The sequence below is a fragment of the Cyprinodon tularosa genome, unplaced genomic scaffold (genome assembly GCF_016077235.1).
Source record: "Cyprinodon tularosa strain WSP-4 unplaced genomic scaffold, ASM1607723v1 ctg259, whole genome shotgun sequence".
In the NCBI taxonomy this organism is placed as follows: domain Eukaryota; kingdom Metazoa; phylum Chordata; class Actinopteri; order Cyprinodontiformes; family Cyprinodontidae; genus Cyprinodon; species Cyprinodon tularosa.
In genome coordinates this window covers 138,478-154,997 of record NW_024038958.1, presented here as the reverse complement: position 1 = coordinate 154,997, position 16,520 = coordinate 138,478, and the positions used below count along the sequence as shown (strand labels likewise).

At 38.6% G+C, this 16,520-nt stretch overlaps 1 protein-coding gene across 8 annotated transcripts in view; it reads left to right on the top strand.

Moving 5' to 3' along the window:
• Nucleotides 1-16,520, top strand: part of LOC119785798 (unconventional myosin-IXb) — a 69,311-nt gene that overhangs the window by 24,720 nt on the left and 28,071 nt on the right. For all 8 annotated transcript variants that reach the window (XM_038288599.1, XM_038288602.1, XM_038288600.1 and 5 more), the window contains exons 2-4: nucleotides 2,453-2,667; nucleotides 2,785-3,004; nucleotides 3,303-3,812. In XM_038288599.1, the coding sequence (XP_038144527.1) occupies nucleotides 2,519-2,667; nucleotides 2,785-3,004; nucleotides 3,303-3,812 (879 nt within the window). In that variant the 5' untranslated portion in view covers nucleotides 2,453-2,518. The remainder of the gene's footprint in view (nucleotides 1-2,452; nucleotides 2,668-2,784; nucleotides 3,005-3,302; nucleotides 3,813-16,520) is intronic.

The following is a 16,520-nucleotide window of genomic DNA, read 5'->3' as shown; positions in this document are numbered from 1 at the left end:
ATTTGTGGACAACAAATGCTAGCTTTATGATAAAAAAAAGGTAGAGTTCTGTCTTTATATATTCTCTTGGTTTATCTTTGAAATGTGCACATTCCTCTGCAGAGTGAAGTTATTAGGTCATCTATGAATCCAGGTATGAGTTTGTGTTGTGCAGAGGGACGGAACTCTCTTTATCTTGTCAAGTTCCACAGCTAACAACTTTGTTGTTTCAAGAGCGATGGCGTGCTGTCATTACAACATTTGTGGTTTCACCCGAGTGATAGTTTTGTCATCAAAGAGCGGAAGGGTTGAATTTCTCTGCACAGTCTGCAGCTGCAACCTATGGTTAGATTTCAGGAGCTGAACTTTATGCATCTGATATGACTGCAAGAGAAATGCTCAGGCACTGTGCCGCTTTACTTGGGGAATGTAGAAAGATGATTTGAAGTCTCCATTGATTAATAAATGCAAAGCTAAAAAAAATGTCTACCATCACACTGTTTTAGCCACAAAATATTGTATAAATTTACCGTTTTTCTATATTTTTTTTTTATGCCTTAGTCTTTCCTTAATTATATTTTTGTTGATAATTCCTTAACATGATTGTATGTACTTCATGATTCATTAACTCTTGAGATTTTTGGCTCTTTAACCTGGATAGCTCAGTTGCCGCTTGTGTCTGTCCAAACCCTATCGCCCAAATAACACAGATGGGTTTTTCGAAGAAGTTTAATCTTATTATGGAAAAATTGTAACCTTAATTTTCATTTCTAAATTTCTCTGTAGGAAGGAATACCTGATGAGGTCTTAAAATGTGATTGTGTTAAGTTATTAGACTTATTACAATGACTACATTCAGTGAAAATAATGAAAAATGTGAAAATGCAATCATATTTCAACTGTAGATCTATAATTGCATATGACCGGTGTGCCAAAAAGAATATTACTCTTAAAAAAATAATTAAAAAAAACAAACTGATATATATTCATAAAATGGTATTGAACTACAGCATTATTTATTGAAGTGAAGCTTTGAAATTTGAAATTTGAAATTGAAATTGAAATTCCATTTTGAAAGTTTGAAAGCCCTTTGGGAAACTCCTCCAACTCCCATTGTCATTGTGACACAGCACACACAAGTGAACACTGCACACCATGAAATTGCATTTATGCCTCACCCGTGCAAGGGGGCAGCCCTCAATGGCGCCCCAAGGGAGCAGTGTGGCGGGACGGTACCATGCTCAGGGTACCTCAGTCATGGAGGAGGATGGGGGAGAGCGCTGGTTAATTACTCCCCCCACCAACCTGGCGGGTCAGGAGTCGAACCGGTAACCTTTGAGATCCAAGTCTGACACCCTAACCGCTCACCCACGACTGCCCTGCTTTGAAGAGGTGCCAAATAGGCATTTTAATTATATTTTGAAACCTTTATCCAAACATTTTTTTTCCTAGAATTTGCACTGCAAATGTACAAATAATGCCAGGAATATTTTGGGGTTGGAAAACATCAATTTGTTCCTTTTTTATTATTGCATTGATTTTTTACATGTTTGTTTGCTTTTTTTTCTCATAATAGCTAAGAGCAATACAATGGCTACCCTTTCCCTGGCTCAGAGCTAAAGCAGTCTGACCTTAAATCAGACTCAACTTTTCCGGTTTTAGGTCAGTTAGAGTAGCAAAAATCCATTCTATTTGCTAAATGTTAGGAGATGTTTTTTTCAAATTGAGTTGTTTGGATTCATGAAACAATTTTGATAGAACTGTGTTTTTAAATGTAACTTGGCTTACACAGTTGTTTTTTTATTTTTTGTCCATTTCTCCTGACTGAAGTGGTCTGATTCAGATTTTGGTCCAAGAAACCATTTCAGCTCTGGCGCACATCAGGGAATGAAGAACACGGTGCCGCCAACCCGTAATTCACTTTTAAAATGGTGCTCCAAGGCTTTGAGGTTTCCCCCTTTTTGATCTCTTTCTCTATTGCCTCTGGAGTAAGGACCTCTTCCTAAGGCAGTAACTTCAAAAGTTCGACAGCTTTTGTACTGGGGGTCGATTTTCTCATTTTACATTAAAACTGCTTCCTCTCAAGGACACAGAGAGCATCTCCCACCTGAAGTGCACAAGCGCTGGACATTCCAATGTTTACTCTGCCAAATAATGAATATATTACTTGAACTAGTGCTGCATATTTTATCAATATGGCTGCATCAATGCATAGTTGAATACAATATTTATTAGTATATGACAGAGAATGTCAAATTCTGCAAGCCATTGACATTTATAGCTGAATAGATATACTATCTGAATCACATTTTGTGTAACCTTAGTTTAAACATATGGCAGTGGCACCTAAAATTATCTGACAGTGGTATCTAAATGAGATGATTTATAACAATTTTCAAATGCATAATAAGCTTCTATTAAGCTAAACCCCTCATATTTGATTTAATGTGATGGTTCCTTCTGTCATCTTCAGGTGCTGTGTTGTGAGACCGGTGGCGGTGGACGTGCGGCATGCTGAGGCCACTCCCCCTGGTTCAGGATGAGTGTCAGAGATGGCGCTGCCACCATGGCAACAAACGCAGGTGGAGGAGGAGGGGGAGGGGGGTGTAACGACCCAGATGACCGTATGTACCTGCTTCAGATCTACCCGCGGCTCTCTGCTCAACCCTCCACCTGCTGCCACCTTCGGTAGGTACCCCAATCTGGTGGAGTTCAAACCTTTATTTGACTAGAATGATAGGTCAACAAATAGTGGTCTTTCTTTTAGAAAATGTTTCTTATGAAGTCTTGTTTGCTGGCCTTCAGAGTGCAAAAGAATGCAACAACAGCCTCTGTAATCTCAGATGCTGCTGCAACGCTGGGGCTGGACCCCAGCCGCCTGTATGTTTTGGCAGAGGTGAAGGAAAGCGGCGGTGAGGAGTGGATACTGGAGGCCGGAGACCTGCCTGTGCAGAGGGTTCTGCTCTGGCCCAGGAAGGCTCAGGAGGAACACCCTCAGAGCTTTGGCTTTTACTTCTTGCTACAGGTAAAACTTCCAGATCTGTCATTGTGTTACTGTCAGAGTGAGAGCTTAGTGTTTCAATGTTTGATTGTTGCATGGTGCTTCCTTCTCTTCTCTTCCGCTTTGTTGGTGACAAGATGTCAAACTTGCACAATACGTTTCACATTAATAGGAAACAAACAAAACAAAATTTTACGTGCACTTATATACATACACAGCTTGTATTTACATGAGGGAAGGAAGTGCAGATTTGGAAGGTCCTTGCAGAAATCTGGCCATTTAAGTTTAGCTCTTTTTGTTTTATTTTTTCATTTTTGTCCAGGAGAGGAACCATGATGGCTCCATCCGTTATGTTCACCTACCACCTTTGTCCAAGGAGCAAGAGGTACAGCGGCTTGCTGCCAGAGGATTCCTTCCCCCTCCCCAGGATGACTTTGCAGACCTTTGCAACCTCCCCGTCCTCAGTGAGGACAGCATATTGAACAATCTCCGCACGCGCTTCTACAAGAAAAAAATCTACACCTATGCAGGCAGCATCCTCATCGCCATCAACCCATTCAGGTTCCTGCCAATCTACAACCCTAAATACGTCAAGATGTACGAGAACCACCAGCTGGGAAAACTGGAGCCTCACATTTTCGCCATTGCCGACGTGGCCTACTATGCTATGCTCAGGAAGAGGGTGAACCAGTGCATTGTCATCTCTGGAGAGAGTGGCTCAGGGAAGACCCAAAGCACTAACTTCCTGATCCACTGTCTGACGGCGCTCAGCCAGAAAGGCTATGCCAGCGGGGTGGAGAGGACCATTCTGGGTGCTGGACCTGTCCTGGAGGTAAGAGAGAAACTTTTTTGTCATAGCGGAAGCTCAAAGATGCATAATGTGTAGTAATGGGATCCAATTGGAGGAATTGATGATTGCCTGTTAGAAGTGATACACATTACTCCTGTTTAGTTATAATACTTTAATGCATCATAAGGTCCTGCAGCAACACAGAACAATGTTTGGTAGATTTTTAATTCCTCTTGAACTTTTTTGTAAATTTTTTTATGTTACAGCTCCAAATATGTACTTTTAATTAGGTTGCTATAATATGAACAAACAGAAAGAGGGGAATAATTGCAAAAACGAAAGAAATGATGCCTTTAGGGCTCATACATTTCTATGTTTGTCTCATCTAACCAAAGCAAATTTTTTTTACATTTGCTGCCAGATTAATGGAGTGCATGATTACTGGTCTCTAGGCAGGTTATACCTCCTGAGCTTTAGATCCCATGTTAACTCTATCCAGGGTTAACATGGGCATCACTTCTTAGAGTTCTCCTTGCCTTACCTTTTACTTTAGGTGGACAGCCATGTTGTGGAGAGGGTGCAGTCCTATGTTTTAAGAGAGGAGAGAGTAGTTGCACTGGATTTTATTTAGGAACATCAGTTAGAATGCAGTAGATTAGCACATTTGTTGCTTAGTTTCAAAAAATCCCAATAAAATACAATGACCCTTATCGTTTCTATATGACAAGATGTATAACACTTCAAGATGGACCAATACTTCAGCAGGATACTTAATGTGTTTGCTGTCATTTTAGTTTTACGCTTAGTTTGAGTGTGTTTCCTCGAAACTGACTCATCAAAATGCTTAGAATGTTGTATTTATTAAGCTATATTAAGAGATCACTGATAAAAGTCATAAAAATGAAAGTATGAAAACCTAAAGAGGCCACTGTCTAAAAAGAAAAGAAAGGAGGAAGTGGCTTTATTAACTCTTTCATAGGCTGTTTATTTGTACTTTTGTCTCCTTTTCCGGTAGAACTAAGGGTTTCCTATGGTGCTTTCTATGCCAGCACTAAACATGGCTTACATGTTGTGAGGTTTCATAGTTAAAGTCAGGTGACAATATCTCTGCCTGCTTATCTTCCCTGAGAAATTACAAAGCTGTGCTGAGTGGCTATCAGATGGGCATAAATCAGCAAAAAGAGAATTATGGAAGTTTTTGTAGGACAGCATAAAACTATATACTAAAAACAGCCTGGTTTTAATCATAACTAGCAGAGTATTGTCATAGGTCATCTGATTAAGTTCACCAGGTTTTCTACCTTGTGATCAACTAGACCACCCTTTTTAGACTCTTAAGGATCCGAAATCATGAAATGAAACGTCTTACAACACTAGATTTATTCAAACAAATTAATTGCTGCTCAGATTGCTCTGCTTTATGTCGAGGATGGTTACCACTTTCTGCGTTATTTATATCTCAGATGAGACTTATATTCTTTAAATGTTTGGTTCCTTGTCAGCTCCTCTCGTTCAGATTGACGTCATGATGGATGCAACAAAGAACATGAATCAGACCCTCCCTCTAAATTTGGATCACTTCCTATATTATGGTCACATGTTTCCGCAGAAGTTTCTTCCCCTATCTGCCCATAAAAGTCTTAAAGAGTAATTGGAAATTTATTTTGTCAGATAAGTAGATAGAAAGAAGTTGTGCTCATAGACCGGAAAAGCGGTAATTGTTCAAGCCTTTGTCCTTGTATAATATAGTATTGTTGTAATTTGAGTAAACCTAGAGGGAAAACAGTGTCATTTGCATATAGTTCCCTTCAACGTCCTTCTCTTCCTTATTGCTGCCCTAAAAAAAAGCTGTACATTTAGGATTTCTCCTACTTTTTTAAATATAGTTACAGAATTTTTCAATGTCTATGATTTGTTTTCTCGTTAAACTCTTAAAAAGTCACATTTCTGTCAGTTTGAAATGTTTACATTGAATCCTTTCTAAATAAAGGAGGTGCTAAGCAGGCAGTCTGCTCCCTAATTCTGAAGGGTTTACAGTGATCACATCCACTGAGACAACTAACCTCCCAAAAACTGTTTTTGGAAGCCGTGTTTGGAGGAGGGTCTGGATTAAACGTATCCTTCTGATTTGAAATCTGCAAACCACATCCATATTGAAGCCTCAGGGGGCCTTTCAGACAGGATGCTGTATACAGGTGCAGAACTTAACTCTGCAACCAGTTTTGACTGCAGAAGATGATGTAGAAGCATCTGAGCAGTTGCAGCTTCTGTGAGTGCTTCAGATGGGCTAGGAGGCAATGGGACAGCCCAGTGTTTTTTGTTGTTGTTTTTAAAGAGATTTCAAAAAAAGAAAAAAACAGTGGTGACCAGTGTTCAAACTGTGATATTTAATTAAAATGAAAGTGTAACTAAACAGTAAATGTGTAGCAATGAGAAAAGAGATGTAATATGAGTGTTAGTCATGAATATGAAAGCAAATAAGATGTGGAAGGTAATCTGACTTGGATTTGATCATTCTTTTTTCTCCAAGAGCTGCATATTATATTGATGCACTGCAGTCATTGCTATGATCCAAAGATTAAGGCCTGCTATGTATTTTCACGCCTGAATAGTTCAAAATGATTTTTCTCCCCTTTATGCCCATATCTAACCTAGACATAATGAACAAATTTGATAGTTTTATCATCAATTAACAACGTTTCTACAATGTTTTCCCTAAAGTTGCAAAGCTCCATACTCTTCACTAATGATCAGATTATCCGCCTGATAAATATGCAAAATGTGCAAGAGATCTTTTGAGCAATATTCATTTTGCCCCTTTATTCTCTCATTACTGTCAGCCTGGTTACCTTTTCCAATATGACGGTTGCCTTTCCTAGTTGGTTGATCTCTAGAATGCATGTTGCCATGTTTTATTATGTTAGGGGGTGTTATATGTCTGGGAATTAAGTTGGAATTAAACAAATGAAGATCTAAAATTCATGAAACAAAACCTCATATTTTGTACTCTATACAATCGCAGCAGTCTGGCTTAGTTTGATCGGCTCTCTTTGGGGAATTAATAACCCTGAGTGCAGATCTGAAAGCAAATCATAGTTCTTAGTTTTATTTCACAGTAATGTGACCAAAAAAAGATCCTTAGTCTGAAAAGCCTGACGTGGAATGCAGCTCATTTGATATACATAAGATGTTGCAGGGAATCAAAACCGTTGTTTGTTTGTTTTTGTTTTTTTTAAGTTTCTAGGAATTTATTCCCATTTTTTTGGAACCTGTTTAAGGGTTTACCACAAGCTGCCAAGCTTGAAATTCATACCCAGAATATAGAAATATTTATCCCAGAAGCAGTAACTTTGCTGCCATCCATCATCTGTCAGATTTCCATCTTCTCTCATAGATGCTGATGTTTCTGCTCCTTTCAGATGCATGGAAGAGAGCAGAGCTGCGGCCTGTCAGTGTCTGGTTGCGGATGTCATATTCAGGGATGAACGGGGGGGCATTTTAGTATTTTCCTTCTTCATCAGCACAGTTTTTGTCCCTTTGGCAGACTTGTTGCCACCACTGCTGTTTTTGGTATGTGTCAGCAGTCCAAAGGAGAGCAATGGGCTCTTATTTAGTCGGCCAGGCCACTGGAGGAAGTAGAGACTTAATTGCATCTAGAAACAGTCTTCCAATCCTCATGGCTATTGAATAGCTTTGCATTTTCTGCTGCCCTCATCATCAGAGAATGTAATGATGCCTTTAGCGTAGAAACGTGAACTCTTTAATAGAGACTGGTGCAAGCTGTCCGTCTTATACAAAACAAGACTACCCTCTTCTGACATGTAATGTCTGAAGATTCTTTGCAGCATCTTTATTGGTTGGATTGCATACATCAAATTTTTCATAACAAATTAAATGTATTTACTTAAGCAGCATATAAAACGTTAACTTTTTGCTGATCTTTGCAGTCCTGCTTTACCAATATTTTACTGTACCTTGGAAGTGTATAAACCTTTTTTTTGTAAAAAGGTTTTTCTTATTTTGTCAGATTACAAGAATATCAGCTTGTCCACCCCTTCTTTAGTGTGATGCATGGTGTGGGCAGTATTATCATGTGTGGAAGGCCGATTGTTCTTTAGGAACAGGAGAGCTCATTAGAATTGTTGGATCTAAATATCTTTAGATGCTCAAACCAATAGCAAAGCTGTGGCAGGACTTAGAAACTGTTGTTCATGGGTTAAGGTAGTTTGAAAGAAAAAATATTTGTTTCTATGCAAGCCATGATGGTGGAGGTATACAAGACTGGCAGTTGTTACTACAGCAAAAGTTGTTTTCTATGAAATGCCAAGGTTCACTTTTCATTTGTCTGTTTGGAAAATTAGTCAAATACCATAAAATATGTTGAAGGTTTTGGTTATAACAGGCTATAAACATAGCAGAAATATCAAGGAGTTTGATTTACCATTGCAGGGTGCTATATGTGACATGCCTGCATTCAAAATATGAATAATAAGAAAAGAACTAAAGTTTTATTTTTTAAAAGTTTTAATGCTTTTATTTCCTAGGTGAACAGATTTAGATATAGCCTCTTTCACACTGAAAAAAGCGGGTTAATCCGGTTTCTTCAAACACAGGTCGGCCTGTTAACAATTGGCATTTGGCTCCCTTCTCATTAGAGGGGTCTAACCCCTCGCTGGCAAGCTGCTTGGCCTCTGTCCCGCCGCAGTGTATGGTGACACCATCATGCAGGTAGCAGTGCGACAGAAATCGGGAAAGTAAACCATGAAAAGTAACATTAAGTTTAGTAAGTATTTGCTCTTTTGTCCCTCCGAATCCCTCCCACCAGCGCTGCTCCATGTGTATCGAATGTAAACAGAGTTGTTTCAGCTTGTTAGTTCAGAAGCGACTGGCAAAGTGTGTTGGCGTTCATAAGTTGCTTTCAATGGTATCACGTAATTTAGCGGATGTACCCGGCTCTGGTGTTCCCACAGCATGCCGATTAGAGCCGTGGTGATTTTAAAGCGCTTCACTTGCCGAGTTGTTTGACCCGGGTGGACAGGCGTCAGTTAGCTGTTCCCACTGTCACTAAAAGCTGATTGCTCCCAGGTTTTAATGGGTTTTTTGACCTGTGGTAAAGGGATATTATGCCTATGTCTGCTAGTCTGTCAGTGTTTATACGGCAAAAGTGGAGGTCTTAGAGCCTGAATTAAATATTCTGAGTAAATTCCTAAAGACTGATTTTTTTTTAAGTTATCCTTTTTTCTTTGTCCTTAGAGTTTCCCATTTACTACCTGTACTATTACATTGCTATTCAATGTTAATATAATACTAGTATCAATATTTTGCATAACTACACATCCGCATGATTTAAGTAACAATCCAATTTGAAATCTCACCAGATTGATCATATAAAAAAGAATCCGTTCTAAATCTTGAGAACCAGAATTGAATTAATTCTTAAAATTTGATTTAAAACCAAGCCATAGCTTTTAACACCTACTTTGGACGGTGACATATTAGATTTCTATCAGCAGATCGGCCTAACAGATCTCAGTGCTTCCCGTAAACTGGTTGAACTGGTTGGGCCACTGTTACGTAATTCCCTCTTTTATTCCTTTACCTGTCTTTGAAGCTTTCTGGCTTTTGTTGTCGGCTAGAACTGCCTCTGTCTCAGCATGTTGTGAGATGACGATGGAAAGATGTGCGAGTAGAGAGGGTGAGGGTTGTTTTTTTTCTGGTTTTGATGAGTATATCTTACAGCTGTGACGTTAAAAAGAAAAGGTGTAGGAAGGAGTTTGCAGGCACTAAAAGGCAAATTCATAAATACCTTACAGGGTTTCCCCCAAAAAACAGACTTATTCCATCGGTACTGTAGGTGTTGCTTTGGTGGTCCACCATGTTTTGGATAAAAAAAAAAATATATATAATAAAAGTAGACAGGAAATATGAGTATTCAGTTACATGCTATTGTCAGATAGTAATGACAGACGAATCAGAAGTACTTTCAGAAAACAAGGGTTTATTTCTTGTTTTTTAAACTCTATCCTGAACCGCTTTTAGTCAGACATTCCCCTGAAGTGAGACTTAAGTAGCTTCTCTAAGAAAAGATATTCATCTATCTTAGAGGGCTGCAGCACATTTATTACTTTATTTTTTGTTTATGGTCCTTTTAGTTAAAAAAAAATAATAATCTAAATCTGAAGTGGTTGATCAGACCTTACTTTAAATTGGAAATAGGTACCATCCTTTAAACCCCGATTGGTGCATTTTTAATCTTTAATTTAAATTGCATAGTTATATACATAGTTTTAAAAAAGTGGTTTTATCATCACAAATAAAAAATAAAAAAGGTATTTCAGATAATTTGTGACACAATAAAGGTGTGGAAATATTGCTGTTTCTCTCATGGGACCACTCAGTGAGGCCCACACAGTAGCCTTGGAACTTAAGTTTGTTGTCCCACTAAAGTAAACACTCGTGTTCAAAGTCCCCGGCCGGCCTGCTCCATGTCGCTCCTGTCTCACAGACTCAGACAGGAAGTTCCCTTTAGCAGGAAGTAGTTACGACACAGGAAGCAAAGGCCGTGGTTCCCTCTGCTGTTAGCTCAGAGTCTTGAAGGGCGTGAACGCACCAGACTACTGTATTGTTGTCGCAGGAAGTACAGAGGAGAAGCTTGCCATTCTGTCCACTCATCTATTGTTTATCTCTATGGCATGAGCAGTTCTTCTGAGTGGGTGGCATTGTGTATGACTCTGGAAAAGGCTGGCATTACTGTGTCTAAGTCTTATGCGTCATCCTAAAACACAAACAGATATATTTACTTATACACACATACCTTCCTGTAATAACACTATATAGAATTTTACTGAAGGGTAGAAAATGCTTGTCTTTACAAGTTGTAAATGTAGCATCAGTCGGCAGGCTTCTTTGGCATCTATTTGTGGTGCTGTGACCACAAGCCGGAGTTTGATGTGGTGCTCATCATGGTATGGGTGGAGCAGCTTTAAATGGCTCCAATCTGGTAAAAAAAACGGACCACAAGTTGGCATTCAGAGCTTTGCTTCTGCTATTAAAACTCTCCACCTTTAGCATAGGCCTTTTTTCTGGACTTTAAATCCTTTATTCTCTCGATTGAGCTTTCATCCAAAAGCCCATTCAGGTGTATCCAATAAAGGGAAGAAAAAAATCAACAGATGGTTGGAATAATCTGCATGAGGCAGTTAACCCATCAGGTAAAAAACAAGAAAATCTTTTTCATAATTTGAGGAAAATTCTAAATTTTTCAGTCTATGGATGCATCAACCAAAAGCATGCAGTTTTCTGATTTTAATTTTAAAAAACTTTAACATTTGGGACCATTTTATGATGCGGAAATGTTATTTTTCTCTTTTATATCCTCATACATTTTTATGGAAAAAAAAAAAAAAAAAACCTAACCCATCAAGTTTAGAAATAAGCCAGGCTTTGCAGAGCTTCAGGAAGTAAAAAAAGGAGAGGAAAAACATACAGTCTCACTTATGTTTATTTTTCATTTTAAAGTCTTCAAAGATTTTAACAGTTAAACTACAATTAACATTAATTAGACTTCATCCATACAATAAGTTGATGCACACTGCTTTACAATTATATACCAGCCAAATGACTGAGGCAATAAAAAAACACATACCCAACAGAAATCTGCATGTATAATTTTCACAGATAAATGCAGAAAACAGATGCAAAAAAATACACATATAAACAGAATTGTTTGTTTTTCTAATCGAATATCAGAAGGAAAACTGTAAAAGAGGAAGATAAACAGAAAAATAAGTGATGATGGGAGATAGTAAAAGCCTACTTTTTTAATACATTTTTTACCATATCTATTAAGTAACAATATAAAAATATATTGAATGTGTTTCTTATGAATGCTGGATGAATAGACAAATATTTGGACATGTCAGATCTTGATATTTACTCAATGTTTTTTAAATTGATAAAGGGTAGAATCATGAACCATTTTAGTTAAAAATACAGATAAATATTTTAAATGTAAGCATATATCTCAATAACAGTGTGTGTTTATTTATTTTTGGCTGGCTAAATGACAAAGACAAGCTGTCTGCTCTGGTTTCTCCAAGTTCTGATCATGATATCTTTGTGGTGGACTCAAAGACTCCTCATAACTTGATTTGCTATGTTTGCGACAGCTGTTCCTCACGGCATATCTCGTTGATCTTTGCTACGATACACGTGTTGGTCATTTTAAACCCAGCAGTGTGCTATGAAAACAGAATAGTTAACCTGGAAAATGTGTGTGGCTTTTTAGTGCTTGTCCCAGTTGATGATGCGTTTATGTCATCATGTTGAGTATTTTACACATCTATTAGAAAAAAATATTTTCCTTAAAGCCTATTTTGATCATTTATTTTTCACTTACTTCCTATAATAAGATCAAAACCGCTGCATCTTGAAGCAATTAGATTTTTTTTCTTTCTCCTAACCACAATTACTTTTCTTTTTTATATTTCCATCATGCAGGCATTCAACACAGGGGAACAGTTGGCTATTATTAATGCTGGCTAAAAACATGTCTCTTAAAGAAAAAACATGCAAAAAAATAATTTTCTATTATTTTTTAGAGGAGAACCTGAGAAATGTGATAGGAATAAATTTGATGGTGAAGAATAGAAATGATTAGATGCAGATTTGAAAGTGACTTCAAATTTAAAGGGGTAAATACAATGTTCCTAGGTCTGTGAGTCATAGTTATTGTTTTTTCTTAAATGATCAACATTAGCATTTCTTGTATTCAAGAAAGGAAATGGCGTAGATTGCTTTTTTTTTATTTCACAATTGAATTAAGTTGTGAAAAACACAATTATACCATCTCTACAGCTTATAAACACCCTTTATCCTTCAGGATTCCAGATTCATGAATTCCTGCCCATTATGCTTAATGTAGTAAGTTCAAGAAAGAAAAATGGTTTGTTTATATTTATCTTGGTTGCCATTTTTTAAATGGTTACTGAGAAGGGGTGTCGTTTCCATGCCACTGACATTCTACTTTGTCCTTGCATATTTAGCTCTACTTTATTTTACACAAGAGAATATCCTGGGGTCTAAATGTTAGAGGACTCAGAAACTGGTGACTGAAGCTGTGCGGAGGAGGAACTGTGTAGCGACGTGGTCACATTCAGTCTCTGCCAGAGACATGTGATCTCACCAAAGACTCACTCAGTCCGACAACAATCACTGATTATTTTGTCTGCCAGTATTATGAGAGTGTAGCCACAGTTACCAGGGATTACACTTGATCTCCCCCCACCCCACCCCCATACCTCTGCTTTTATCTGATGTTCACAAATGGCTGAACTTAACCTTTGTCAGAACTCGCATCATTTATATCAGTAGGGGTTCGAAGATTCTGCAGCCTAAGCTGTAAACCTCGGTGCCATAGTGTTTGAATCACTTCTTCTTGAGTTTCTGTTGTCGCTCTCCACTGTGGAAAGTGGGGGTGCTCTCTGTGGCGGTTGGATTATTTACAGGCCTTTTGTGAGCGTACCCCTGCTGTAGAGAGGTGTCTGTGTCAGGGCCTTGGCAGCTCCCTGTGGAAACATTTAACTGAAGGCTGGACCCCTTTCGAGGTTTGCTGCTCAAAGGTTTCAGAGCCATCCATATAAGCTCTGGTTGTAATAGACATACTCAGAAAATGGGTTTTCTTGCCTTTCGGTTGCAGCTATTAATAAACTGGGAATGTGTGATTGCTATTTATTTACCGGTAAAAGCTTTTTGAAACTGTCTGCATGATGCATTATAGATTAGTCTTTGGGTAAAGATGACTTTGCGGTGTATTTAAACACTTTTATTTTATCTTTGTTGCTTGTTTGAGCACATAAATTCAAACCGTACTGCTTGAAACACACGCCCCCTGTTGTGTTTAGTGAGAAAAGTGTCTTTCAAGTTTGTTTGCCAAATGGGGATGTGAGACTTTATATTGGTGGGTCTGGCTGTTTTAGAGGAAATCTACAGGGAACAGTGCTATCAAAAAATAAATAAATAAATAGGCATGGAGATATAGCTGTAGTGTGCAGTGAGGCTCTCTTCCTTTTTCTACCTCAATTTTTTTCCTTTTTCTTCCTTAAAATCCTTGTGTGCAAACCTCCATTTCGTAAGACTGTGTCTGTTTTCCACAACTACGGTTCGGCAAGCCCTAGGTCTCCTTTCCTCATACCTGCAGTTTAGTCCAGCCAATCGGATTCAAAGATTGGAACAGGCTCACGGGCATGTTTGAATACGAACAAGGCTGTGAGATGTTTAGAATTCCCTCCATGGTGTAGCGCTGTGGGCCGTACGGAGAGTTCCCAGGGTTTTTCTGAGCTGAGAGCAAAGGGTGGGGTTTGAGGAAAAAGCTGGGCACATTGGACAGCATGGAGCGCTGAGCTCAATCGTGGCACAGGATCAATACTTTGAGCTCCAGGATTTAAGCTTGAATGAGGGTAGGAGTTGGTCCCTTGCAGAAACATTTGAAACTATGAACTTCATCTCATTTTATTACATGTAAACCACAAATTCTACTGTTGTAAATGTACCAAAGTGGAGCTGGGCCACCTTTTAAATCCAAAGGGCAAGTTTGACCTAATTTCTTGCTAGATTAAATTTGTTGCAAAACCCATATGCTATATTTTTCAAAAGAAATGAAAGATTTAATTATTTCTATGTTTCAGGTATACCCACATTAGTATGTTTATTCTTTTTAAGCCAAGAGGAAAAAAATAGAAACTTGCTACCAGCTTTTTTTTTTTACCTTTATTTTGAAGCTTAACGACATTAAAAACAAAAGAACCATGCAAATAGAAAATACCACAATGTTCTCACTTAAGTAGTCGAGCTTTAGCATCTCTACACAACAGGCAGTGGAAGTAGGCTCCACTGGCCAATCATATGTTTCCCATGCAGAGTTTAAATTCGTGGCCTTAAAGCTGGTGAAGGAAAAATAAAATCCCATCATCTCATTTGTCCTTCGAGTTCACAAGTGTGTAGATTTCAAGTTTCTGAAAGGTTTCAGAGAAATGTTTGCTCTCGCAAGGCTTGCTGTTGTAGATTAGTCTTAGAAAGTCATGGTTTGACTCAAAAGAACTGTTCTCAGACTACAGAGCGTCTCTTTCATCATGCATGAACAAGCAACAATGATTGCCTCACACGTCTCTCAAGTTTGAAACTATCACAAAGCTTCACCACAGACAAAAATACACGTTTTGCCGAGTTTTAAAACTGGAAGGAAGGAAAAAGAATTTAAGAAAACCTACTTTTGCCCCAAAATACTCCAATTAGCACCAGTGCAACTGTATCAAATTCACTCTGTATGCTGCTTTGGAAAATACAATGTGGCTCCTATTTAGTATTCACTGAGTCAACTTCCCTTGTGGTGGCCTTTGATTGTGGGTCTGTGTGTGTGTCTCTGTAACCATGTGAACATGCTCATCATGAGGGAAAAGGTGTTGCCGTGTTACTGTACCATTGCAGTAATCTGGGCCCCGCTGTGAAGCCCGGTACAGTAGCTCATCTATGCGCTGATAGATTGTTGAGAATCCGCTCTGTTAGATGAAAAACGATCTAGTCGCGCTTTGATGGCTCAGGGTCTGAACCTGCTGCTGCACAAGCCTCCCCCTAACTCATTTATCACTACTGGCCTTCTGTGCTTGCCTACCTGCAGAGATGCATGCAGATAAAGCTGGGTGGAAGGTCGGGGGGATGAGTAAAGCGTAACTGGAGGGCAGGAGCAAGAGTTGCAGATGTTGGACTATATCTCTCCTCTTCAGTTTGAGCTTCTGTGTGAAACCAGTGGTTAGCCTTTGAATAGTCCGCCTTGATGTTGTCATGGTTTGTTGCTGTTGAAATAAATTTGCTGCTAGAGATGCATGTTTAACTGGAAGTACTCTCCACTTTAGATTCAGTTGCAGCACTTCCATATTTGGGCTGAAAGTCAGCCCAGTTCAGAGATGATCTCTAATGAAGCTGAAGCTTTTTAATGGATGGAGATGTGTGGAGAGGTGGATCTTTAACAGTGGCTCTCAGAAGTCTGCACACTAAGTATAAAAAAGCAGACCATGATCTAAATTATTCAAACATAATTTGTCTTTAATCTTGTAATATTAAACTGACCAATAGATTATTTAGAAAGATAAACATGAAATCCAAATAGGTGTTATAACCTGGTTGATTAAGTGTGCACACTTAATCAGGAGTCTATTAGTGTCTCAGTTAAAATCCCTTTTATGCCTCACCTAGGTTTTCCAAAACCTCTAAGTGGAGAGAACGACTCTAGTCGCCTGCGCTCCTGAGCTGACCACACAGATTATCTGTCAAAGGTGTCTGGCTAGGCCTTATCAAAACTTACATTTTTCACTCAAATAGTTTTGTTGTTGTTGCTTTTGATGTCTTTATGGATTTAGACTGCTGCTGAAAAGTGAGGCCTCTTTCTGGTTTTAGGGCATTTAGAAGTCTTGGTTATTTCATGCTGATGCCACCACCGTTTGGCAGTGTGGGTATGGTCTTTCTTTCATGTTGCTCGTTGTGGTTTTTGTGTCAAACTTACCTTTTCAAATGGTAACCCAAAGACCAAATTGGGTTTTATTACATCAGTACATATTCTTCAATCGTGTTAGAAGTTTTACCCAGCCATGAATCTTTATTTGAAATAAAACCGTCTTGTTATTCCTACTCTATTAGTCCAGACACATGGAGACTACAGGAGATAGATTTTTCATGTAAAATACAACCGTTGCTGAA